The 23255-nt window shown below is 34.2% G+C and overlaps 1 protein-coding gene across 1 annotated transcript; it reads left to right on the top strand.

Moving 5' to 3' along the window:
- The first annotated feature begins 112 nt into the window (after positions 1-112).
- Positions 113-23255, top strand: Fie (Fire exit). The gene is made up of 4 exons (XM_089637797.1): positions 113-391; positions 17311-17521; positions 20460-20675; positions 22654-23255. Exons 1-4 carry the CDS (start codon positions 200-202, stop codon positions 22839-22841), a joined length of 807 nt encoding a protein of 268 aa, XP_089493923.1. The 5' UTR covers positions 113-199; the 3' UTR covers positions 22842-23255.

Raw genomic sequence — 23255 nt, 5'->3', positions numbered from 1 at the left:
AATTTGTTCAGTTGTCCTCTTGGTATCTATTCTAGGTTCCTTGCCGTATGCTGAAAATCAATAAGTTGTGCCATGCTCTGTTCACATTCGCATTGACAAGTTTAGTGGAGTGCAGATACACGGTGTTTGTACACAGCCTGCGGCAGCTGCTCTGCATTCTGCCCGCAAAGTAATTCGTTGTATAATAACAGTGGCTGCTATGAAGAGCACAATAATGTCTGTAGCGACTGTAGCTGTAACTAAATCAGTAAAATCGTCTGTGCCATTTCTCCCTAAAAAGAAAACGACGACGGCCGCGAAGGAAAATCCTGATGGACTAATGCGCCTCCACAAATTTCTCTATATTTTTAATCTACGACAAGGAGCAATCCTGATTGCAGTGCAGCATATTGTAAGTATTTTTCAAATATTTAAACATAACACATCTAACCTTTCCATATTTTAACTTTAAAAATATACGAAATTCTTTGACAAATTTAATAATTGAAATTTGAGATGACCTGGACAATTTATATGCACAAGGGATGCATCCATTGCTTATAGTAAGTAGTAGGCTTTGTCCTTCACATTTAGGTGGTTACCTACTTTTACAGAACGAATTTATTAATTATTTCATTCTAAGGGTCATTTTACTGCGAAATACCTAATGATAACAATAATATTTGGATGACTTTTATAGCGTTTTTTGTGAAAAATCTCTAGGGCGCTGTACAAATATATAATGTATTTCTTATTACAAACTATAGACTAGATAAACTATTATCAACTTATGGCTAACAGATTGCATCCACCGGTTCGTCAATCACTAATACAAAACTATATTTACAATGCATTTGACCAATGAACGTGATGCTGCGAATTATTATTTATGTTCTGTACAGGCAGATAATATACAATACCATACTTACCTAGGAGGTCACTTGAGATTAACACTGTTTATTGTTTATTAGAGAAATTTAGATACTGTTCGTACACAGATGACATAATTGGAACATAATTATGTAAATATGTTTATTATTATCAAGTTTAATTTGTAGAACTCCATTTAATAAACTGCTTTTTTAAATTTAATAATAATACTATTGAATATACAAGGTGTCCGGGGGCGATTCTACGTGATAGTAGAAGTAAATAAGATAAATAACACTTCGAAATTTCAACTTTTTCCCATACTAAAATATTTTTCCATAGAAGAATATTTATTTTCCCGTACAAACAATTCAACTTTTTTTTACCTAAAACTAACTTAAAACGTTGGAATTTCGAAAAATTTATTTATCTTTTCTACTTCTAAAATTATCAGACCCGAAGTTAGTGCACTTTACCCAAGGACACTCCGTATGTAAAAAAAAACAACAATAAGAAGAATATGGTCGCAATGAAAATAGCCATTATGCACAAAATTCTTTAGATAATTTTTTAATTTATTTGCGAGGTAAACAGTAATAATAATTATTTATTTGCGAGGTAAACAGTTATAATAATTATTTATTTGTGAGGTAAACAGTAATAATAATTATTTATTTCCTAGGTAAACAGTAATAATAATTATTTATTTCCGAGATACAGTATTTGCTAGGTAAACAGTAATAATTATTATTTATTTACGAGGTAAATAGTAATAATTATTATTGTTTTGCGAGGTAAACAGTAATAACACTTAAAATAATTTAGACAAACCAACAAAACAATTAAGGACGGGTTGTTTCAGAGAATTTGAACAATTAATCAAATTTCAAAGCTCCTTTTCGGGTTCTGTGAAAGTCCTATTCAAGTTCTGTTATTATATCATTATAGGCCAATTGCTTGACAGAACTGAAATAATAACAGGACTTGAAAAAATCTTTCACAGAACTTGAAAATTAACTTTGAAATTTGAAGAATTATTCAAATTTCAACGTTCATTTTTGGGTTCTGTGAAAGTCCAATTCGAGTTCTGTTAATATATCATTATAGGCTAGTTGCTTGACAAAGCTGAAATAAAAACAGAACTTGAAAAAATCTTTCATAGAACTTGAAAATGAACGTTGAAATTTGATGAATTATTCAAATTCTCCGAAACAACTCGTGTTTTAATGCGATCTTGAAATTCAATTAAATAATTGAAATCGAAATTATTTTTTTAAAAAACATTGCTTTCTAATTACAAACAAAATACAGCCGTGATATTCGTAGTTCAATTCTATTATTTCTCGTCCCCACTTTTTTGCCTTCTTCATAAGCTTTCTTGTGTCCAGTTTTGAAAATATGCCTCAATTTTCTACCCTGCCAAAGCCACATTTCTAGTTGTATTTTTTAATGCTATTTAAAATCACAAAATAACCCTATTTTTATGTGGGAGGTATAAGGGAGTGACTTTTAAAGAGAGAAAATGGTAAATGCATTGATGTATTATATTTAGATGAGACATGAAGTGAATAAATAGGTTCCGCTTTTTTACCTCCAACTCTCCCAAAGCTCTAACTAAAACTACCGCATCCGGTCTACGCGCACCGCTTATCGCATTCTAATCGTGGAACAAGCTTGCACGCAGTAGCGCCTTTAATTGTAGTTCTATGGGTAAAGGGGTGTTATTACAGTCTGTACCTACAGCTTGCCTTTTTATTTGTTACTAACAAATTGGTTTATGAATAGGTTGTCGAACTGAACTCTATCGTACTGTGTTGTTCATTTCCCCACCATGGGGGCGGATAGACCCTGTTCCTGCATCCAGTAAGGTGACATTAATCCGGTGCGGCTGTTCCACGAACCACGGGTGCCTCCCCCGGCATCATGAGCGGGCCTGGGGAATGTTTGCGCGAGCCCGGTCCCCTTCCGTCCTGCCTCCGGTGACCTGAAGCTCACTTCATTCCCTAGGGTCTTTGGGAGTATCTTCCCCCCCTCCCCCCATTTACATTTCTTCGAGGGTGCTCTCGGAAAACTGGCTAAGGGACGCGGGTGCTTGGGATCGTTGTGGCCAGGCCGCTTGCCACGCTCATTCTTGCCGGGACTGCCCCGTGATAGTGGGGTAAACTGCCCTCGATACGCGGCATGTATATTTTTATGTTTCAATCATATTTCCACTTAAATATATAAATATTGTGTTCCTTATTTATTATTTAATTTTAGATGCTAAACCACCAGGCGAACACATTTCAGATGTGTTCTTATTTTGTGTTACTATTAATGTAACTATGCATACATTATTTCGTACTAACAATCGTGCATGCAGGGACATTGGAGGGTCTAGAATCGTTTTAAAATAAATTTAACTTATTTTTACAAAAAAAAATTAGAGTCCTGACGTGTGCGGCTAAGGAGGTTAAACAATCAGTTTCCTCACACAGCCGTCGGGAAAGGGTGGGTCCCCTCCAATGTACCTACAGCTGTGTGTATGTACTTTTATTTATTGACTAGCTGTACCTCGCTACGCGTTGCGGTGGCTCAGTCTGTATATGAAGATAGATAAACAATAGCGCCTGTTGCTTTTACGTCCAACAGATGGCACTGTTTTTTTTACCTGCCATAAATATAAATCGGTATATAAAACAAACGCGGATTCGAATGCAACGATGTGTCCAAATTTCAAAACAATCGGTGAAGAACTTTGAGATATTTGAACAAACGAACATTAAGATGAAACTACAAGCCAAAAATGTGTATATTCTTGGTATACCTTATACTGTAGGTAATAGGCATTAAATTCGCATGACAAACGGAACCTAGAAACGTTCGATTTCCAGCACAAAACTTGTTTTTATTTATTTTGTAAATAATTTTATAAGAAATCAAAAAAGTTAATCAACTGAAACTGTCACAGATAGTCTTATCTATTATAATGTATTTTTAGTTGTTTTATTTATGCGTTCATACATTTGTATTGAAAAAAATCTTTTTTTTAGTAGCTTACATTTATTTTTTTTATTGAGTAATTTATTTATTTATTTGTATTAAAGAAAAAAACGAAACGAAAAGAAAACCTTCAATTTATTTAAAGCATATTTTTTTGGTATTCATAACGTACACCAATTCGTTATAAAGATTAATCAAAATAGTGATTTGGCATTAAGCTTCGCCTTAAAAATTTTATTTATAAAGATAGATATAGAAGATAAATAGTAGGCCAGCGATGAGGATTATTGAAAAACCTTAAAAACTCGGAAAAGAGAAAGATAAAGACGACTCGAATACAAACGGACGCACATAACACAGATGACAATATTTTGTTATACGTCCGCATTTTGACTTGTAAATTTAAAAAAATCTAATAATGAATCAATTTGATAAGTACCCCCTTTTATGGAAGGAATATTGGGGGAGGGATGACGTTTAGGGTGACAGATGGGTGGGGGGTGGTATCCCTCCCAGAATCTACAGGTATGCAATTTCATTTGGGTCACAGGTCACAGCTTGAATTTGTACACATTGAATGATCGCTTGTGTAGACGCATCCTGCAGTTGAGAATTCCGATAAATTTTCTCTTTCTGTCAGATGGGATGTTTACGAGAGAGAGGGAGAAGTTTTAGAGGAGCCATATTGGTAGTAAGCCTTCATGCAATTTATTGATCGTAGGTTGGCAATAGGCATATTCGGAACATCTTACCCCGAAACATTGAAATAATCTGATGATGTTTTGAAATTATAAAAAAGTACGACAGTACCAACATTGATGATGATTTATAAATTCAACATCAGCACAGAATGATGACAGAATGCTTCATGGAACTCAACAGCTTTGCTGAATTTACCTTTAAAATTTGGTAAATATACAAGAAATAGGGACACGGTTAATACGCATTTTCAATAGAAAATCACTGTGTATTAGTTAGATAACAATGAGAAGTATTTCTCTTTTCACAAAATGGAAAATAAAGCATTTTAGTAGCTATTTCGCAAAAAACAGAAAATTTGACAACTTTTCTTCATGCCACGTTTTGATATAAAATATTAATTTTCATACGACTTTTTCTTATTTATTTTATAATTAAACCCAAACTGACAACCTAAGAACTTATTTTAGGATCATATGTTCATATTCTGATTTCCCCTCCAGGGTTTGAGGTTCATATATGACCGGGCGTCCATATTTTATTAAAGTATTTTATCTTTTTTTCTTGAAGTTAGAAAGAGAAATAATAACGGCCGGTCATATATGACCGGGCGTTATTATTTTATAAAAGTATTTTTATCTTTTTTCTTGAAGTTAGAAAAATAAATAATCATTCTTTCCAGTTTCCATTGGAATCCATTAATAAAATTCTAAAAATAGCCAAAATGAATAATTCATATTTCACGCCGCTTTCGTAACAATCGTTTTAACTTTAAATATTATTTCTTATTTTTTATTATATGAACGAGATAAAAGTGAAGTTACAGTTTTCTTACAAATTCCCCAAACAAAACGAATGTGTTTTCTAAATATCGAGATCTCTCACTTTTTCTATGATTGGAGTAAAAAATTAAGTAAAAATGTGCTAAGCGTTTTTGACAACATTTTTCATGTTTGATATTAAAGTATTATTATTTAGAAATAATAATGTTTAGTGTAAATGCATACATCGGAAAAAAATTCAATTTATTTAAATAACTTATTCCATATCATGCTGTCTCAGTTAAAGTAACAAGGAGGAAATCCATAATTGGTTTTATTTCACTATATAATACTTATGTACAAACTGATTAAATGTAAACTGTCGATTCCTCGAAAATTAATAAATAAATAAGATAAGGTTATCTAGTTTCTAAAACAATATTTGTTTTTACGGAAAATTAAAAAAAAAAATGTATATAGCGCAATTAAAATACACAGAAAATATTGCAAACTGAACAGATGTGTTGGAAGTACTAAAGAGTTAAATAAAAGAAGAAAAAACTAAAATTAGAACTTTGGCATAAATACCAATGGCCGCCAAATAACAATCGGTTTTAATTTTAACTAAATAACTATTAAAATACATTATTTTCCATTATAGGAAACTGAAATACTCACTTCTCATTATTATCTAACTACTACAAAGTTTAAAAAAGTAAAGTCCGTATTAGGCGTATCCCTATTTATTATCTGTGCATTTACCATTTTTTTATAATTATAATTATATTATCCACTTTTTACGTAATCAATAACATTTATTTGTTAAGATTCAACGAACTCATATTGTATTTCACTCAGGGTCCGTTCCCACTTCCGTTTTAAAAACGGAGGCGGGTCCCGTTTTAAAATCGGATGCCCTAGCGGCTATAATGGATGTATGGAGCTGTTCACACTTGTCCGACACGATTTTATAACGGATCCGGCATTTTTTGTCGGATAAATCGCCAGCGCAGCGCGTCCGTTTTAAAATTTTCGTCCGTTTTCGCGCGCGAGTGTAGATCCAGCTTTTTATGAGCTGTTCACACTTGCCGCCTAGTCGTTCCGGCAGAGTCCTCGCCACACCCCGACCCCGTAAATAAATTAAAACTATAATAATGGATAAGGAAATAAATCCCGAAAATTTAATCCCATTGGTCGAAGAAAGAGTTGTGCTATGGGATAAAACGACAGAAGGGTAAAAAATAAAATTATCAGCATCGCGAGAAATTTGCTGTTTATTCATGCCAGATTTTGAGAAATTAGAAGAAAAACAAAGAAAAGATTTTGGTAAATTATCATTTTTATTTTTTAACGTATGAGATGCACGGAAGAGCGTATTAGTTTAATAAACACATAATACAAAATATTTGAGTTGTTATTGTTTTCTTACCTTAAAAATATCGATAGCCTTTCTGAAGGACAAATGCACTCTCTTAATTTTGTATTTTGATATGTTAAGCTCTCTGAAACTCGTTCCAGTAGATGGTTAAAGGAAGTGATAGACATTCTAAAATAATTAAAGAACATTAGTTCATCACTTCTCAAATCACCAATACACTTGGAAAGTTCCTACAGAAAATCTTTCAGCTCTGATTAAGTGAACCCAAAATATTCTTTTCAATTTTTTCATTCTTTTTAATAAGTAAGTACCATATGACAACAAGAGCTTCATCGTCGTCCATTGCGCACGATCGTCTACTGAAGAATGAGCAAATAAAATGTTTCGGTTGAATCGACAATTATTTTTTTTTCGTAGAGTAGGATCCGATTTTAAAACGGATCCGTTTTTAAAACGGAGGTATGAACAGAGCCATAGGACATCCGGTTTAAAACGGGACCCGCCTCCGATTTGAAAACGGAAGTGGGAACGGGCCCTTACACCAGGGGCATTTAACTAAGCTTTGGCCTTGGAACTCATTTGAAACCGCCACGCCCACCTCAAAATTCTTATAGAAAACGAATAATATGGCTAAAAGCTCAGATCTCATTGGTGAGAACAGAAGGATTGGTTTGATCTCTCGCTCTCTACCATAATGACTCGTGTAACAGAAAGAGATGACGGAATTTTTCCGTTTGACAGTTTCAAATCATTCAAACAAAATGAGAGTGGTTTATTTATACACGCGGGTTGTCATTTGCTGCCGAAATACTATCATTTCCGTCGAAAATATTGCGTGTTAAAGTTGTTCGTGATAAAAATACAATATAAGCCAGTATAGTGTCAGCGAGTTACAAACATATTATATTCAACCTACCTACGTAAGTTCAAGTTTAAAGTGAATTAACAGTTTTAGGTTATTCGTTCGGTCTTTTGAACAATGCTTCATTCTTGACATATGTCTTCCTCCACAACGTATAAATGTTATTTATTATATCGATAAACTTATTCATGTTATTGATTAGTGTTATCCTGTATTATCTTATTGTTTTGGTGAAATTAAAGATTTTTAAACATATGTAACCATGAGTTCATGAGGCTGAAAAATGACTGAATTTTTCGTCGTACTGTCGGACAATCATGTTTTGGAAATTTTCTTCAGTGTTTTTGCAAATTTCTTGTCATTTTGGGTTTCTTCTTCTCAGATTAACAAGTTTCATCTTAAGGAAATGCACTGTAAAAGTTTATTTTCTTAGTCAGATGAACCTTGCCCTTGGAAAACATTTCGACATTTTTCTGCTTCAAGGACATTTTTATTTTTATAATAGTTTTTTTGGGCTAGTGAATGAATAGAGTAGGCTGAGAGCAATTATGTTGTCTATGTTCGCATCTTTTTTTAAATGGCCTTGAGTTTCCTCTACCTTGTCTACTGCTCTGCTCCGCACGGTAGGTACTGCTTGTATATCTGTGGTTAAGTACTGTATAATTCTGTTGGATACAAAAAGCCGGAAGATATCGATCTAGAGCAGTGTTCCGCAAACTTTTTATGTTCACGGTACACCTTACTAATCAAGAAATTTTAACGGTACACCAAAGAAAAAAAAACAAGGTAAATTTTGGATAGAATTGGCTAGGCTTATTACGAATAACGGCGAACTTTGAGGTTCAACTACGAAAGCTGCATGTCATCATAATTTAAAAAAACATCCCAGGTTTTGAATGGTTTGTTTGGCAAAGCAGGGTTTGTCTAGCCGGGTTTGTGTAATTATGATTGATATTTATCACATAACAGTGACAGAATGACCGCGAACTGTCACCGAATCGGTTCGAGAAGTGAATTTTAATTTTACCCAATTGATAATTAAAATACATATTTTTCCGCCGCCACTAAGCCAAAAAGTTTCCTTTTATAGTAATTACGGCATATCTAAAGTTTTTTTCTAAAAATTATTCGTAATAAGCGTGGCCACTCCGAACCAAAATTTACCAAAAACAATATTTTATTAATATTTATTATTAAAATCAATATAACATGAAAAGATGTTTAATGCGAAATGTGAGCCTGTTTAACTGAACACAGACGATCAAAATTTGGAACAATCGTTGATAACGCTGCTCGCATCTCTTCGTCGATCGTCCTCAGGCGTTCTCTTTTTTTGACTTTATCGTAGTGAAAGTTAAAAACCCCAATTTGCATAAATAGGTCGTGGCAAATGGTAATAGAATTGCAATAGCTCGCTTTGACAGCATTGGATACTCATTTTTTTAAGTGGAGTCAAAATGAGCTAACTCTGTTTCAGAAAATTTTAATTTTAGTGTCCGATCAGTTTTAAGCTCCATGAATTCTTCCTGCTCGTTTATTGGTAAATGTCCAAGGGAAATGCTTTCCGAAAATGGATTTCTTACCCAGTCCATAGGTTGCAGGTCACACTTAGGAAAATATGAGTTCATTTTTTCTGCTAACAGCTCTTAGTGTTTCACTATCAAAGCCTGCATTTTTTTTCTAAATCGGCAGCCATGACACTTGGAAATATTTTGTTACTACCATTGGTAGCGTGGCTGATTCATAGCACCAACTTAGCGCGAAAGCTTTCAATCTTGTCCGAAGACGTTCAAATGTTACAATTTCTTCCTTGCATTTTTTTGTTCAGCTCATTTAATTGAGCGAATATGTCCGCCAGATATGCAAGTTTGGCTACCCATTCTTCTTTTTTAAACAGATTTGCAATTAATAAAGTCAATTAAGTTCGCGACGACACAACCAAACACTAGCATTAACGAATGACTACTAAACAAGCGGGCGCAACGTCGCCGTCGTAATTCGTAATGTTATGTTGCCACGCGCATGCACCCCGATAGCTCGTGCGCAATCACGTGATAATGTACCAATAGCACCCCACTTATGTAGTGTAGCACACGTGATAATGTAACGTAGCGGCGTAGCACACGGCCACTTCGCAGCAATCGAGTCCCACCCACGCCACCTCCGGCCGCCGCGCCGCACAGAAAAGCAAAGACCGATTTACAGAGCACTTTGTGAGAAGTGACGCGGGACTCGCGGCACACTTACAAATGGCCACGGCACACCAGTGTGCCGCGGAGCACACTTTGCGGAACACTGATCTAGAGAGTGGTATATTTATGCCTTACACTAACTAACCTGTCAACGATTTTGGCATTCTGAAAAAGGATTTGTAATGATTACGTACGTAAACTACACACACAGAACCTACTCTTTGAAATTTCTTATATATTTTTTTATCAATATTTTTACCAAGTACTAAATAAATTCAATTTGCCGCCATTGAGATGAATTTATGGTCAATCTGCTACACTTTTGCCTCTAGTGGCTAGAGTTGTTGATATTGCGAAATTGACACTATTTCACTGGAGTGTTGGACGTGTAAGTCAGTGTTCCCTGATTTTTAAATCCAAAGAGTTTCGAAAATAAAATTGGATGTAGTTATGCAGAAAGTGTCCAAACCACAATTTGCCAAAATCGAGTTTAATATGTTTTTCTGGTTTATCTGGTGAAATTGGTAAATACTTCCCTAACCGCTGCATTTTTAATGAGAAGAGATTATGGCAATTACACTTCGTTTCAACTTAATTACTACAGGAAACCTCGCTTTACGTCGGGATACATGGTAAAAGATGGATTAAAATTATACTTGTAATTATTGAATCAGTTGTAATTGTTGAAACAAAGTGTAATTTCCATAATCTGTGCCCAAAAGTGTGGCGGTTAGGGAAATAATTACCCTGAAATCATCCACGCTCCAAATCCAATAGATTTTTGGCAATTCAATTTTAAACTAACCCACATTTCTGCATAACTACGTCCAATTAACCCCCAGGGGCCGGCATTTGCAGAGTTGAATAATAATTTACACAAATTCTCACAATGAAAAAAAACACAGATGTTAATAAAATAAATAATTTTTTGAAATGAACTGAAATTAATGAAAATGAAATCAAAAATGAATTTTTGAACACTGGTCTACATGTTGGCTTTAACAAAAATATTTTCCATTTATCGTAGTTTCTTGTCGGCCCATTTAGAAGAAAATATTACTGTCCAGAGGAACGTGACTTGACCGTACGAAAATATTAACATATATGCTGCCAGTTAGTGAAATTATAATATGTTTCTATTGTTAGTAACACAATACGCTGTCAATCAGTATCACAATATGTGGCTGATATTATGCTGCCAGCCAGTAACATCTGTTATCAGTTAGTAACACAATACGCTGTCAATCAGTATCACAATATGTGGCTGATATTATGCTGCCATCCAGTAACATCTGTTATCAGTTAGTAACACAATACGCTGTCAATCAGTATCACAATATTTCATTTCATTTAAACGCCCATGGGGCTTTTACATACAATGCAATTATGCTTTTTAAATACAATAACAGTAAAGAGTTTACATAATATATAAGAATATACAGATTACATAAAATATAAGATTTAACAATGCATAGGTTAACAAAATATAGGTAACATGAAACAAGAGTTTACGAAACTTAGGTAACATGAAATTTAAGTAAATGAAATAAAATATATGATCTGCCAATATCCTCCAAAGCAATTGAATAAAAAAGGATGAAATTGTTGTTCACATTAGCCTATAAACTATGTAACTCTAATTAACAATCTCTATTACGCAAGATTAGGATAAGAATCGACAAAAAGTCTAATAGAAAAACATTTAGTTAAGTATTACAATATTAAACCAAGTATCACAATATTAAGTCAAGTATCACAATATTAAACCAAGCATTATAATATTAAACTAAGTATTACAATATTAAGTTAAGTATTATAATATTAAACAAAGTACTATAATATTAAGTTAAGTACTACAATATTAAACCAAGTATTATAATATTTATTTATTTAAACGTATTTTGTAGAGTAGTAGAAATAGTTCGCACATACTCCGTTTAATGTTTGCCAAGTTCATATTTGACATACAGATTTAATAATAATGTGTTTATAGGCTGATAGACATTCAGTACCGTTAGTGTACACGCAATATTTATTCCCTGCACTGTGTAGTCGGTTCATTACTGAATTTATTTCTGTTTTGGTACCTGCAATGTTACAATGGTAAGGTACCTTCTGACGAACCGTTCTACTAGGCACATGAAAGTCGATCAACCTAAGGAGTTCAGGGGAGTCAAACATGTTATTAACAATTTTATAAAGAAAAAAGAGATCAGAACATATTCTTCTTTCTTTTAATGTGGCAAGGCCCATGACTTTCAACAGTGAAGTGTAGTTAATGTTTTCAATAGGAATACCTAATCTATAATTTATGTTACGTAAAAATTTATGTTGGATTCGCTCGATAGATTTTTCATGAATATTGTAAAATGGATTCCAAATGGTTGAGTTGAATTCTAAGTGGCTTCTGACAATGGATGAATACAATATTTTTAAAGTTTTTAAATTTTTGAAATCTTTTGAAATTCTTAATATGAAACCCAACATTTGCATCGCTTTAGTGGCTATATTGTTAATGTGGGAGATAAATGTTTATTTGGTGTCAAATATTATCCCCAGGTCTTTTATTTCGGGTACAGATACTAACACTTGATTATTCATACAGTATGTGAAAATCGATGGGTTTTTCTTCCTATAAAATTTCATGACTTGACACTTTTTTACATTGAGGGTTAATTTATTTAGAATACACCAATCAGAAAAGCTAATGAGATTTGATTGTAATAATAAACAGTCATTAATATTGTCAATAATTCGGTAAATTTTCATATCATCTGCGAACATCAAAATAAAGACACTTTTAAATACATTTGTAACGTCATTTATAAATATGTTGAAAAGAATGGGTCCTAGATGTGATCCCTGGGGCACACCGCTTGTAGCTGAAAAAGTGTAGGACAGTTGACCTTTAATGCAGACAGTAAGCTCTCGATTAGACAGATAATTCTTAAACCAGGATAGTATGTTACCGGTTATGCCAATTTTCGCCAGTTTGCTAACAAGAATTTTATGGCAAAGCTTATCAAACGCTTTGCTGAAATCAGTATATATAGAATCGACTTGTTGTCTATTAGCAAGTGCATTTGTTATATAATTTTCGTACAGGGATAGATTGGTTAAGGTTGATCTGTTTGAAACAAAACCATGTTGGCAAGTTGTAATGATGGATTTCACGCTGGGGTTTATCTCTAGAAGAATTAATTTTTCAAAAATCTTGGGTATTGATGATTGGATACAAATTGGACGATAATTTTCAATTGCAGATTTATCCCCGCATTTAAATATTGGAGTTAAGTAACTTTTTTTCCAAAGTTTTGGGAAATTTCCCGTTGACAGAGACTTATTAAATAATATGAACAACGGAATGGATAAGCTGTCTGCACAGTTTTTAATAAAAATGGGTGGAATTTGATCCGGCCCGGAACTTAATTTTGGTTCAAGTGTTTTAAGGTAATTTGTAATGTCGGTGATGTTAATATTAATATTTGATAATTGCAAGTTTATATCAGAATTAAATTCCGGAATTTGTTCATCTGAAATGTCAGGTTCAAACGCATCTTTAAAGAAATCGGCAAACATGTCAACAATTTCTTTTATGTTGCTAGAACTCCTTTGTTTATGATTCATAGTTCCGGGGATCCCGACTTCATTTTTTTTCATAGACTTTACGTGTTTCCAGAAATGTTTTACATCATGATTTATAGTATTTTCCACTTCCATTATATAATTTTTATAACTATTTTTAGACAAATTTTTGCAAGCTTTCCTGACACTTTTAAATTTAATATAATTAGATACAGATCTATGTTCTTTATAGATTTTATGAGATTCTTTTTTATAATTTATCAAGTGAATTAATTCCTTAGTGAACCATATTGTATACGTTGATTCTTTATGTTGGGTAAGAGAAATATTATTTGAAATTACATTATTGAGTTGCGAGTAAAAATAGTCAGTATTGTAATCAATATCACCGTCATTTAGACTTGTCCAGTCAATGTTAGACAGTACCTCATTAACTTTATTGTAATCTGCGTTTTTAAAATTATAACAAATTCTTGAGATTTTAAGATTATCATTTCCAGTGTAGGGTATAGAAATTAAAAGTGTAGGATGGTGTTTATCTATAGGGACAATGAACTCAGGAGATTCGTATACATTTACATTATCTTCATTTGAGAATATCAAATCGAGAATGCGATTGTTAACATTGGGTACGTTATTAAATTGAGAAAGATTTAAATAAGAACACATATCCAGAATATCCCTTTCACAATCAGAAATTGGCGAGTAATTAGGATCATTAAACTTACAATTCTGTAGGTTGTAATCACCACAGACAATTATTTTGTGTGTTGGATATTTTGTTTTTACATACTCGACGTCCTCACAGTGATTTTTGTATATCGACAAGTCCGAGTTGGGAGGAATATATACACTGCCAATAATAGTTTTACATGATTTTCCGCTTAATAGTACAAATATTTGCTCAACATCATAATTTTTATGTTTAATTAATTTAGAGTTAGTGCTTTTATTCACTGCTATTAAGACGCCCCCTCCTCTTGATTTGGCACTAGTATTATGACTCCGGTCCATTCGGGATATGTTGTGATTCGGTAATCCGAGCTCCGCTGAATGAATGGAAGGTTCCAACCAGGTTTCGGTGAGTACGATGACGTCTTGTGTGATGGTTGGAGCTGTAACTTTGAATTTGCCGAGTTTTGATTTGATACCCCTGATATTTTGGTAGTAGATGCAGCATGATCCCGGTTTATGTTTATTAGCTGGCCTCTGTAATTTCACATCTACCACCTTCGTGCGTAATTCTATAACATTTCTGATATTGTGATAGTACAGGTTACATTTATTTAGTTGGAGTTTTTTGGCAAAACATTGATAATTTTGGGGAGGTTATTAATATATTTTATAGTTAAATTTGGTTCGCCATTTTTCTGTCTAGTTTCCAGTTCGTCCCGAAGCATCATAAGTTGTTTTCTTTGTTGACTCGTTTGATCGTTGCCGGCTTTAACACCATCTTTGAATTTTTTGTTATTAATTAAGATTGTCCGGACTAAATGCTCCTCATTAAGTTCTATCTTGATTGGTCAACATTTATTTGAAATTTTCTTCGTTCCCAACCTGTACATTTTAATGTCTTGAGTATTAATGGTAATATCAATATTTTTCAGGGCCGTAGTAACTTTTTTCAATATGTGGCTGATATTATGCTGCCAGCCAGTAACATCTGTTATCAGTTAGTAACACAATACGCTGTCAATCAGTATCACAATATGTGGCTGATATTATGCTGCCAGCCAGTAACATCTGTTATCAGTTAGTAACACAATACGCTGTCAATCAGTATCACAATATGTGGCTGATATTATGCTGCCAGCCAGTAACATCTGTTATCAGTTAGTAACATATTGCAAGTAAATCAGTATCACAATATGTGGCTGATATTATGCTGCCAGCCAGTAACATCTGTTATCAGTTAGTAACACAATACGCTGTCAATCAGTATCACAATATGTGGCTGATATTATGCTGCCAGCCAGTAACATCTGTTATCAGTTAGTAACACAATACGCTGTCAATCAGTATCACAATATTTATTTATTTATTTATTTCATTTTATTAACGCCTAGAAGGCTTTTACATATACATGCTATGGGTTTTGTTGTTCAGTAGCATTATAAAATATTTTAATTACATAGCATAATAAATTGAGTATGAACTTACATAACAATGTGTAGGGTTATTGTTATGGTGTTATTATTTTATAAACATAAGCAAGCAAAGTTTATTGTACAAAGTAGGTCGGTTGAATATTTTACAGAACATAGGTTAAACTAATACATAAACTTGAGAAAAATATAACAGATATAGGTAGGTAGTTAAGTAGATACAATTCAAGTATATAGTTACGGTGTTATTGGAATTTGGACAATGAGTTCGATAAGTTTATATAAATATAGTGTAGTTACAAGAGTACAATAATGTAAGTAGGTAATACACACAAGACAAGTAAGTTTGTTATTATTATTATAAAGATAAACACTACAGTTTGTTGTAAACCATCTTTGTAATCATCAATCTTTATTTTGCCCGATTGGGAATTTTACAAAACAAAGCTTAGTTAATGAAACAATAAAATATGCGTTTAAAAAAAAATTATGAATCTGTTACAAACATTCTAGTATACTGTATTTTAGTTTGTATACTGATTGGTGATGATAAACATCAATTGAGCTATACTTATTACCGAGTATGTGAAGTCTTTGAATAGGTGAGTTTTGAAAATAATTGTTAGCAGATATGGGAACATTATATAGAGCGGTCTGTCGAGTGTCGCGCGTAGGTACACGGAGCGATATAAGACTCGTCAAATCAATGGCGTCCAGTCTGTCATTCGAAATTTTGAAAAGAGATACTAAGTCGCACACTGTGCGTCTCAATGATAAATCGGTTAAATTTAGTAAGTTCATGAGGAAAGTGTAATTAAGATATTCGTTTGGAATTCCTAATTTATAATTAATAAATCGCAGAAATTTATGTTGCACTCTTTCAATTTTTAATTGGTGAATCTTATAAAATGGAGACCAGATTGTTGAGTTATACTCTAGATTACTTCTAACTAAACCAGTGAATAGCAGTTTGAAGGAATTTATTAATTTAAAATCTTTCGTTGTCCTTAATATAAAACCCAAACATTTCATGGCCTTGTTGGTTATTTCGTTTATATGAGGAACAAATGTTAGTTGCCTGTCAAAAATAATACCAAGATCCTTAATATTCTCAACTCTTTTTAGGAAAATGTTGTTGATGCTATATTGATGCGTAATGGGATTTTTGATTCGGGAAAAAGTTATCGTTTGACATTTATCAATATTGAGAAATAGTTCATTGTGGGTGCACCACTCTTGTAGCCTCACAAGATTAAATTGTAGTACGTAACAGTCATGAATATTTGTAATGGTTTTATAAATTTTGAGATCATCTGCAAATAAGAGAATCATGACTCCATCAAAAACCGTAGTTATATCATTGATAAACAATAAAAATAGTACTGGTCCTAAATGAGACCCCTGTGGGACGCCGGTAAAGACTTCGAACTGGTGTGAATAGTGTGAGTTGAGTTTAACACATATTTTTCTTTTATGCAGATAACTCTCAAACCATCTCAAAATATTCCCTGTTATTCCAAGGGCACTAAGTTTATGTATGAGAATTTTATGTGAGACTTTGTCGAATGCCTTACTAAAGTCAGTATACACTACGTCTGTTTGAAGACGCTTTTGCATTGTATTAAATAGGTATTCCTGATAGATCATCAAGTTTGTAAAAGTAGATCTATAGATATGTGGCTGATATTATGCTGCCAGCCAGTAACATCTGTTATCAGTTAGTAACATATTGCAAGTAAATCAGTATCACAATATGTGGCTGATATTATGCTGCCAGCCAGTAACATCTGTTATCAGTTAGTAACATATTGCAAGTAAATCAGTATCACAATATGTGGCTGATATTATGCTGCCAGCCAGTAACATCTGTTATCAGTTAGTAATTGTTATTTTCCAGGCACTATCAGCATGTACCCTAATCCTGCTGCTGGTGGGGATATCCCACGCCCAGGAGATGATGCAGGTCCTGAACTCAGACATGGAGGACAATGCGGAACGGGAAGGGACCTACCTCATCGATGATGAAGATATGACACTGTTTCGGGAGTCTCCTGGAGAAGCTACGAATAACCAGCAGAAGTTCAAGATTGCGCAGAATTTGGCCATGAGTAAGTAGGCATTTTATTTTAAAACACAAGGTTTATGTGTGATTTGTATTTTTCACCTGTGAAAAATCACAGAATATTATAATTGCCTCTCAAAAGAAGAAATTTACCTTTCGAATATTAATATACTCGAAAAATTACAACATCTCTCTACTGAAAAATATTTAAACATTAAAATACACTGTGCCATACAGGATACTGGGACACAAGTACCGTGAATGTAGGCTGGAGGTCCTGATCCATGTAGGCACAAGATGTCGCTCCTTTCATTATGTGTGAAGGGAGAAACTCGTACGCAAGTGACTTTTGTATCTGTTTTGTTACTCTGTTGCCACTGTAGAGCTGGTCCGATATTCTCGAGAAGCTCCTTCCATTTGACACAGCCGGGTCAGGTCCAAAGAGAGGTAGGAAGATTAGCGAGGGCTAATGGTGATCTAGCACTACCACTCTATCACTGCCATTGGCACGATTTCTCGGGCACGATTCCTGAAACTCTGAAAGTTTGTTGAATTTGAATAATTTTACGAATTACATATTCAGGAATACACACACCCACCACTGACAACCGTAAGAAGTAAATTTAATGAACTCCACTCACAAGGTCCTGAGGTTGCCTTAGCCAAAATGTTGTATTTAGGGATGCAATATTAAGGGTCTTAAAGGAAAGGAAGAAGTGAACCTGGCTCTTGAAGGCTCATGAAATAGGAGGGAGGAAACACAAAATTCAGCAAAACAATCCATAGCCGAGTTGTAGATATGTCAACCTGGTTCCTTTTCAGGCATAATCGGAGCAGTCCGCTCCGGGTACCGACCTGCCAAGACCAGATAATACCTACCACCTAACATAGCGCCCTTGAAGTTTTTACTAGCGCCAGGCGCTGTTTGGTTCAAGGCCGGCCCTGTGAACAAATGTTTGGTGTGTCTCATGGCTGCGCATCAGAAATGAAGGGATCATGGCACTAGTTCTTCAAATCACATTCTATTAGAATACCGGTGGAACAAACACTGCCTTCCCACCTGATAAATATGTGTTGTACAGACCAATCCATCCATTTTTGGAGTCATCTCGGGCTACACGAGGTTGTCGATAGCCTAGTAGGTGGGACAGAACTTATTTAATTATTTTATTTTAGGAAAATCAACAGTTTAAAAAGTGGTGCAATACAATAAGGAAGTTGAGTGAAAAATATTTTGACTTATAAAAAATATGTTCATGTAGATCAAAAAATATCGATTCTAAATATATAAATATATTTCTATATTATTATTCTTAGAATTAGTTAAACGTTCTTGAAAAAGCATTCAATAGCAAAAGACTGTATACGCTCCACGATTGGTCGAAAGAATTCTGTCGTCACATGTGTCGTGACTTGTACGTACAACGGAACACCTATGGTGCATCTCTTTCTATTACATGAGAGATGGTCGATTTAGATGAGAGAGGTGTATAGGCCAAAGGTTTATTTGGGTTTGTCAAATATATGTACGTATTTGTTATTATTATTATATGAAATGGATTTCTAAAGATACATATTCGTATAGTGCTTTATAATAATATGTTGTTTATTGCATAACTTAGATGTTTTTATTATTATACATGTCACATAGCATGTGATACACTTCAGGCCGCCGGCCGCTCAGAAAAGTCTCACAGTGAACTGGGCTGTAAACCGTTATTTTACTTTTGGTCTTTACTTTTCTGCGCGGTGGTCCTGAATTCGCGCGGGGAACGTCAACAAGTAGCGACGGCGATACCGTACAAGTACCGTATCGGGCGTGAAAAGCAAATATTCTAACTTAAAATATTAATTTAACTATGAAATCTTAATCAATTTTCTTTTTTTTTAATAACATCAATTATAATAGACGGTTAACATTGGTAAAAAAATTACTGGAATTCCTTGTTGAAGAATTAAATTTTTTTCCATACATAATGCTTAAGCGACGTGGTTTTCACAGTTCTAATGACGTCACACTACACCCCGCCTGTTACCGCTCGGATTCCGCTCGTTTTGGCGGGCTTAATAAAATTTAAACTTTGAGAATTAATTTAACTATGAAAACAAACTTTAAAAAAAAAAAAAAAAATACCAGTATTTAAGTTTGAATGCAAACATTGATAAAAAAAAATAAAAAAAATGGACTCAACTTCCTTATTATAGATTTCCTCATTATACTAATACATTATATACATATATATTTGCATTATTCAGATTCCCTTCTACAAAAAGTTAGCGACCGCCTCTTCTGTATACATTTCATGCCTCACACATCCCCAATTGGGGTATGTTGTGGGGCTGAAGGTAGCGGGTAGGGGAAGGAGATGGGGGAGAGGAAGGTGGTGGAGTACCTGGCTATTCAGACTAGTCAACAAACACGGCTAAAGCCATTTCAAGCAATGTTTTAATTCTTAATGGTGGTCTTACACCACGGCATACTGAGAGTATCTTCCACTCTGGAACGTGCTGCAAGTTTACTATATATTATTTTAAATGAATAAATTGTGAAATAACACAAATTTATTTGCACATGCCGGGATTTGAACCTGTGACCTTCGAATTGCTAGTTAAGAACCCTACCCCTCAACCACGTAGGCCGGCAGTTGGGATGTGGACACATTTTTAAAAGAGATTGAAGAAATTGAAGATATCTACATCAGAGAGAATTTTATTGTATTAGAATGGTATTGTGTTTTTTATTAGAAAGATTACACGAACGCGTGTGCCACGTAGGTACTTTTAACTCAGGACAGTGAGTAATGTTGTTTACGGTTTTATATAGTAACATCACATCCGCAAATTGTCTATGTACAATCAATTAATCAATTTTTAAAAATACAGTTGCATCACTATGCTTAGTGAAAAAGTCTGTTGAGCTTATAGCTTATGTTTTTATTAAAAAAATAGCTACTTAATCCAAGAACTGAAATTTTTTATTTCAGTGGTAGTTATATTCCTGTACGGCAGCCTGGTGACCACCGCCATTTACCTGATGTTCAGCATGGCACTGTTCTATGGTGCGGCCAAGAACAAGCAGGAGTACATCATACCCTGGGCCTTCCTCTCATCGTTCGCCATCATCATCATGAGCGGCGGCCTGTTCCTGGGGGACCGGAGCGCGCTGCTTATCAAACTGTGCGGTGGACGAGTCAGCTACAGTAAGTTAAATAAATACACCTATACCTATTAACCCTCACCACTCCATTATTTTTTTAAATATTTTTTGTCAGTCAACTCCACAGACATAGGAATTAATATACGAGAAGATAATGGCGAGGGGTAAAATCAACTGTTGAAGAACGAAGGGCGTAAGGCTGACTGTGATTCGTCAATAAATCAATCTGACAGTAAATAGGCATCTCGCATTATAATATCACCATTTACTTCTTAAAAGTAAAATCTGCTTTGGAATGAATAGACATTTTTACATGGGAGCGCAAATTACTCACCACGTTATGAACAAATTTGCGAAGTCCAAATTCGGCAAAAAAATTCGGTTGTATTTTCAGAGTCGAATATTTCGTTTAAGTATTTAGTTAAGACACTTTTATAAATGTTCATAATTTACTTCCCAGCAACCAACCAGCTTTGTGTTTCGCGTCCAGACGTTTCTCGATATGATAGTATAATATGTTTCTAAAACTGATCTATATTATACGATGTGAATATGCTTAAAATAAAGTAAAATAATGCTTATATATGGAATGTAATACGACAATTGGGTTTATTCTCTTTTTCACATCTATTTTTACAAGTTTTCATAGTACAAGTCAACATTTTGCCGTGTTATTTCGTAAAATGAACCGATGATGCCTCGACCATAGTTCGCACAAGAATGATGACGTCACGTTTTCAAATTTCACTTGAGGCCATACGCCAGCCCAGCCGGTTCCAATGGAACCGGTATGGGGAGTGGGGATAATACGCTTTTAATCACTTAGGGCAGGTCTACTAATATTCATATGTCTATGGTCAACTCTAATTTAAATAATGGCAAAATATTAATTTATTGAGAGGCAGTTATAAAAAAATCGTTAAAAATTCATTTGTTATGATTTATTTTTCAAATAAAAAACAATTTACAGAAAACATTATGGACTACTTATATTTTTGCATAGTATGGTACTTTTTAAAACATTCTCCAGGATGGAAACCAGGTTTTCTTGAACAGGTCTCACAAAACCACACTGTTTCGCGTCTTCCTCCTGGAATCTTTCTGTTACTGCACATAGTACAGTCTTTAGAACCTTTATCCAGTTTGGCAATGAAGTGTTGCTTGTTTTCTAATCCCTCCTCTGCATCTAGCGTACTTGGGCGTCCCCTGTTTCTGGATTCCCGACCAACCCTTTTATCTCCTACTAATTGAGTAATAAAAGTTGCAAAGGTTATTTTATAGTAAAATAAAAACGGAAAACAGTGCAAATCTTATGAAAACGTGAATTTAAATGTTTTTTATCAAATAATTACAAGAAACAACATCACGTGTCACGTTTTGCGCACGAAAATACACCAACTGAGTTGTAGAGTACAAATAGTGATGTCGGCTGGCACCCGACAAATGAGCTGAAAAAAATTGTTTTTTACAAGTTGATTTTTTTACTTGTAGAATCACCTCCCACTTCCCGGCCCTACAAGAAGGTAAAACTTGTATGCTCATTTATTCAGTTCCACCAAAAAATCAGCAGAAGATAAAACTATAATGTCCATTTTCAAGTATTCAATGCACAATTGGTTTATAGATTCATTTGAGTGCTCCCTTCCTCGGAAGTCTTTAGTGAAAAGCGAAAGGAAAGGAAAGGAAACTAGAATTCTTAAGCAAACTTGAAAAATTACACACAGCTTTTCGGTCACAGACAGGGCCACCGAGAGGGGGGTTCAGGGGGATAAATCGCTAGGTCCAGGGTTTGATGTTGTTCTGGACTAACTGATGACTGCAATCCGAAATTTATGGAAAATTGACAATATTTATTCATAAATTTATTGTCTTTCTTCTTTTTTGGGGTATGCAAGGCTTTAGAATGTATTTTCTCTATGGACTGCATGCCCCTGTCAAACTTTTCCAAAAGGTGATTTCAAGCATTCTGAATGGCGGTCTACCCAGTATTTAATTAATCAAGATTTTAACTTTTTTTTCAGGATGCGTTGGCGCTTTTCTATTGATTGCTCACATCTACTGCATCGCGACCGTGGCAAGCTTCATCTACGAGCTAAGATTCGTGCAGAAGAAGATCTGCTTGGTGGAGGAAATCAAACCCCGTAAAACCGCCAACGGAACTGTCACCATTCGATTCAATCCAGTCGTTACTGAGGCCCATCTGGTTTAAATGAAAATTGTTAGAAATTCAAATGATTAAACTCAGAATGTTAAAATTTTTACTGATGTTGGTATTCTTCATCAAGATTTTCAACATTCTAAATTTAAACCTTTGAATTCTTCACATGAAACCAATCGCAAGGTATTTACTTATACGAAGAAGGGTAATAAAGTATATTAGCTTTCAGAGCGTTCTTTGTTTGAATTCTGCGCTTGTTTCGGCAAGGGTCGCTGGAATAACGATACACATTTCACTATGGAAGCTGTATAACAATTGAAGACCTTGGAATAAAAACCTCAAATGGATTTTTTTCAGGAGAGCATATAAACTGCATACCATGGTTCTATAGCTGTTTTTTTTACATTTTAAAAATTAATAAATCATAGATTCGGCTTTTAACCGCTGAATAGGTTCAGCAAATAT

Source organism: Hesperophylax consimilis, chromosome 12 (genome assembly GCF_061612785.1).
Source record: "Hesperophylax consimilis isolate HC1 chromosome 12, BYU_Hcon_1.0, whole genome shotgun sequence".
Classification (NCBI taxonomy): Eukaryota; Metazoa; Arthropoda; class Insecta; order Trichoptera; family Limnephilidae; genus Hesperophylax; species Hesperophylax consimilis.
This window is presented reverse-complemented; position numbering and strand designations above follow the sequence as displayed.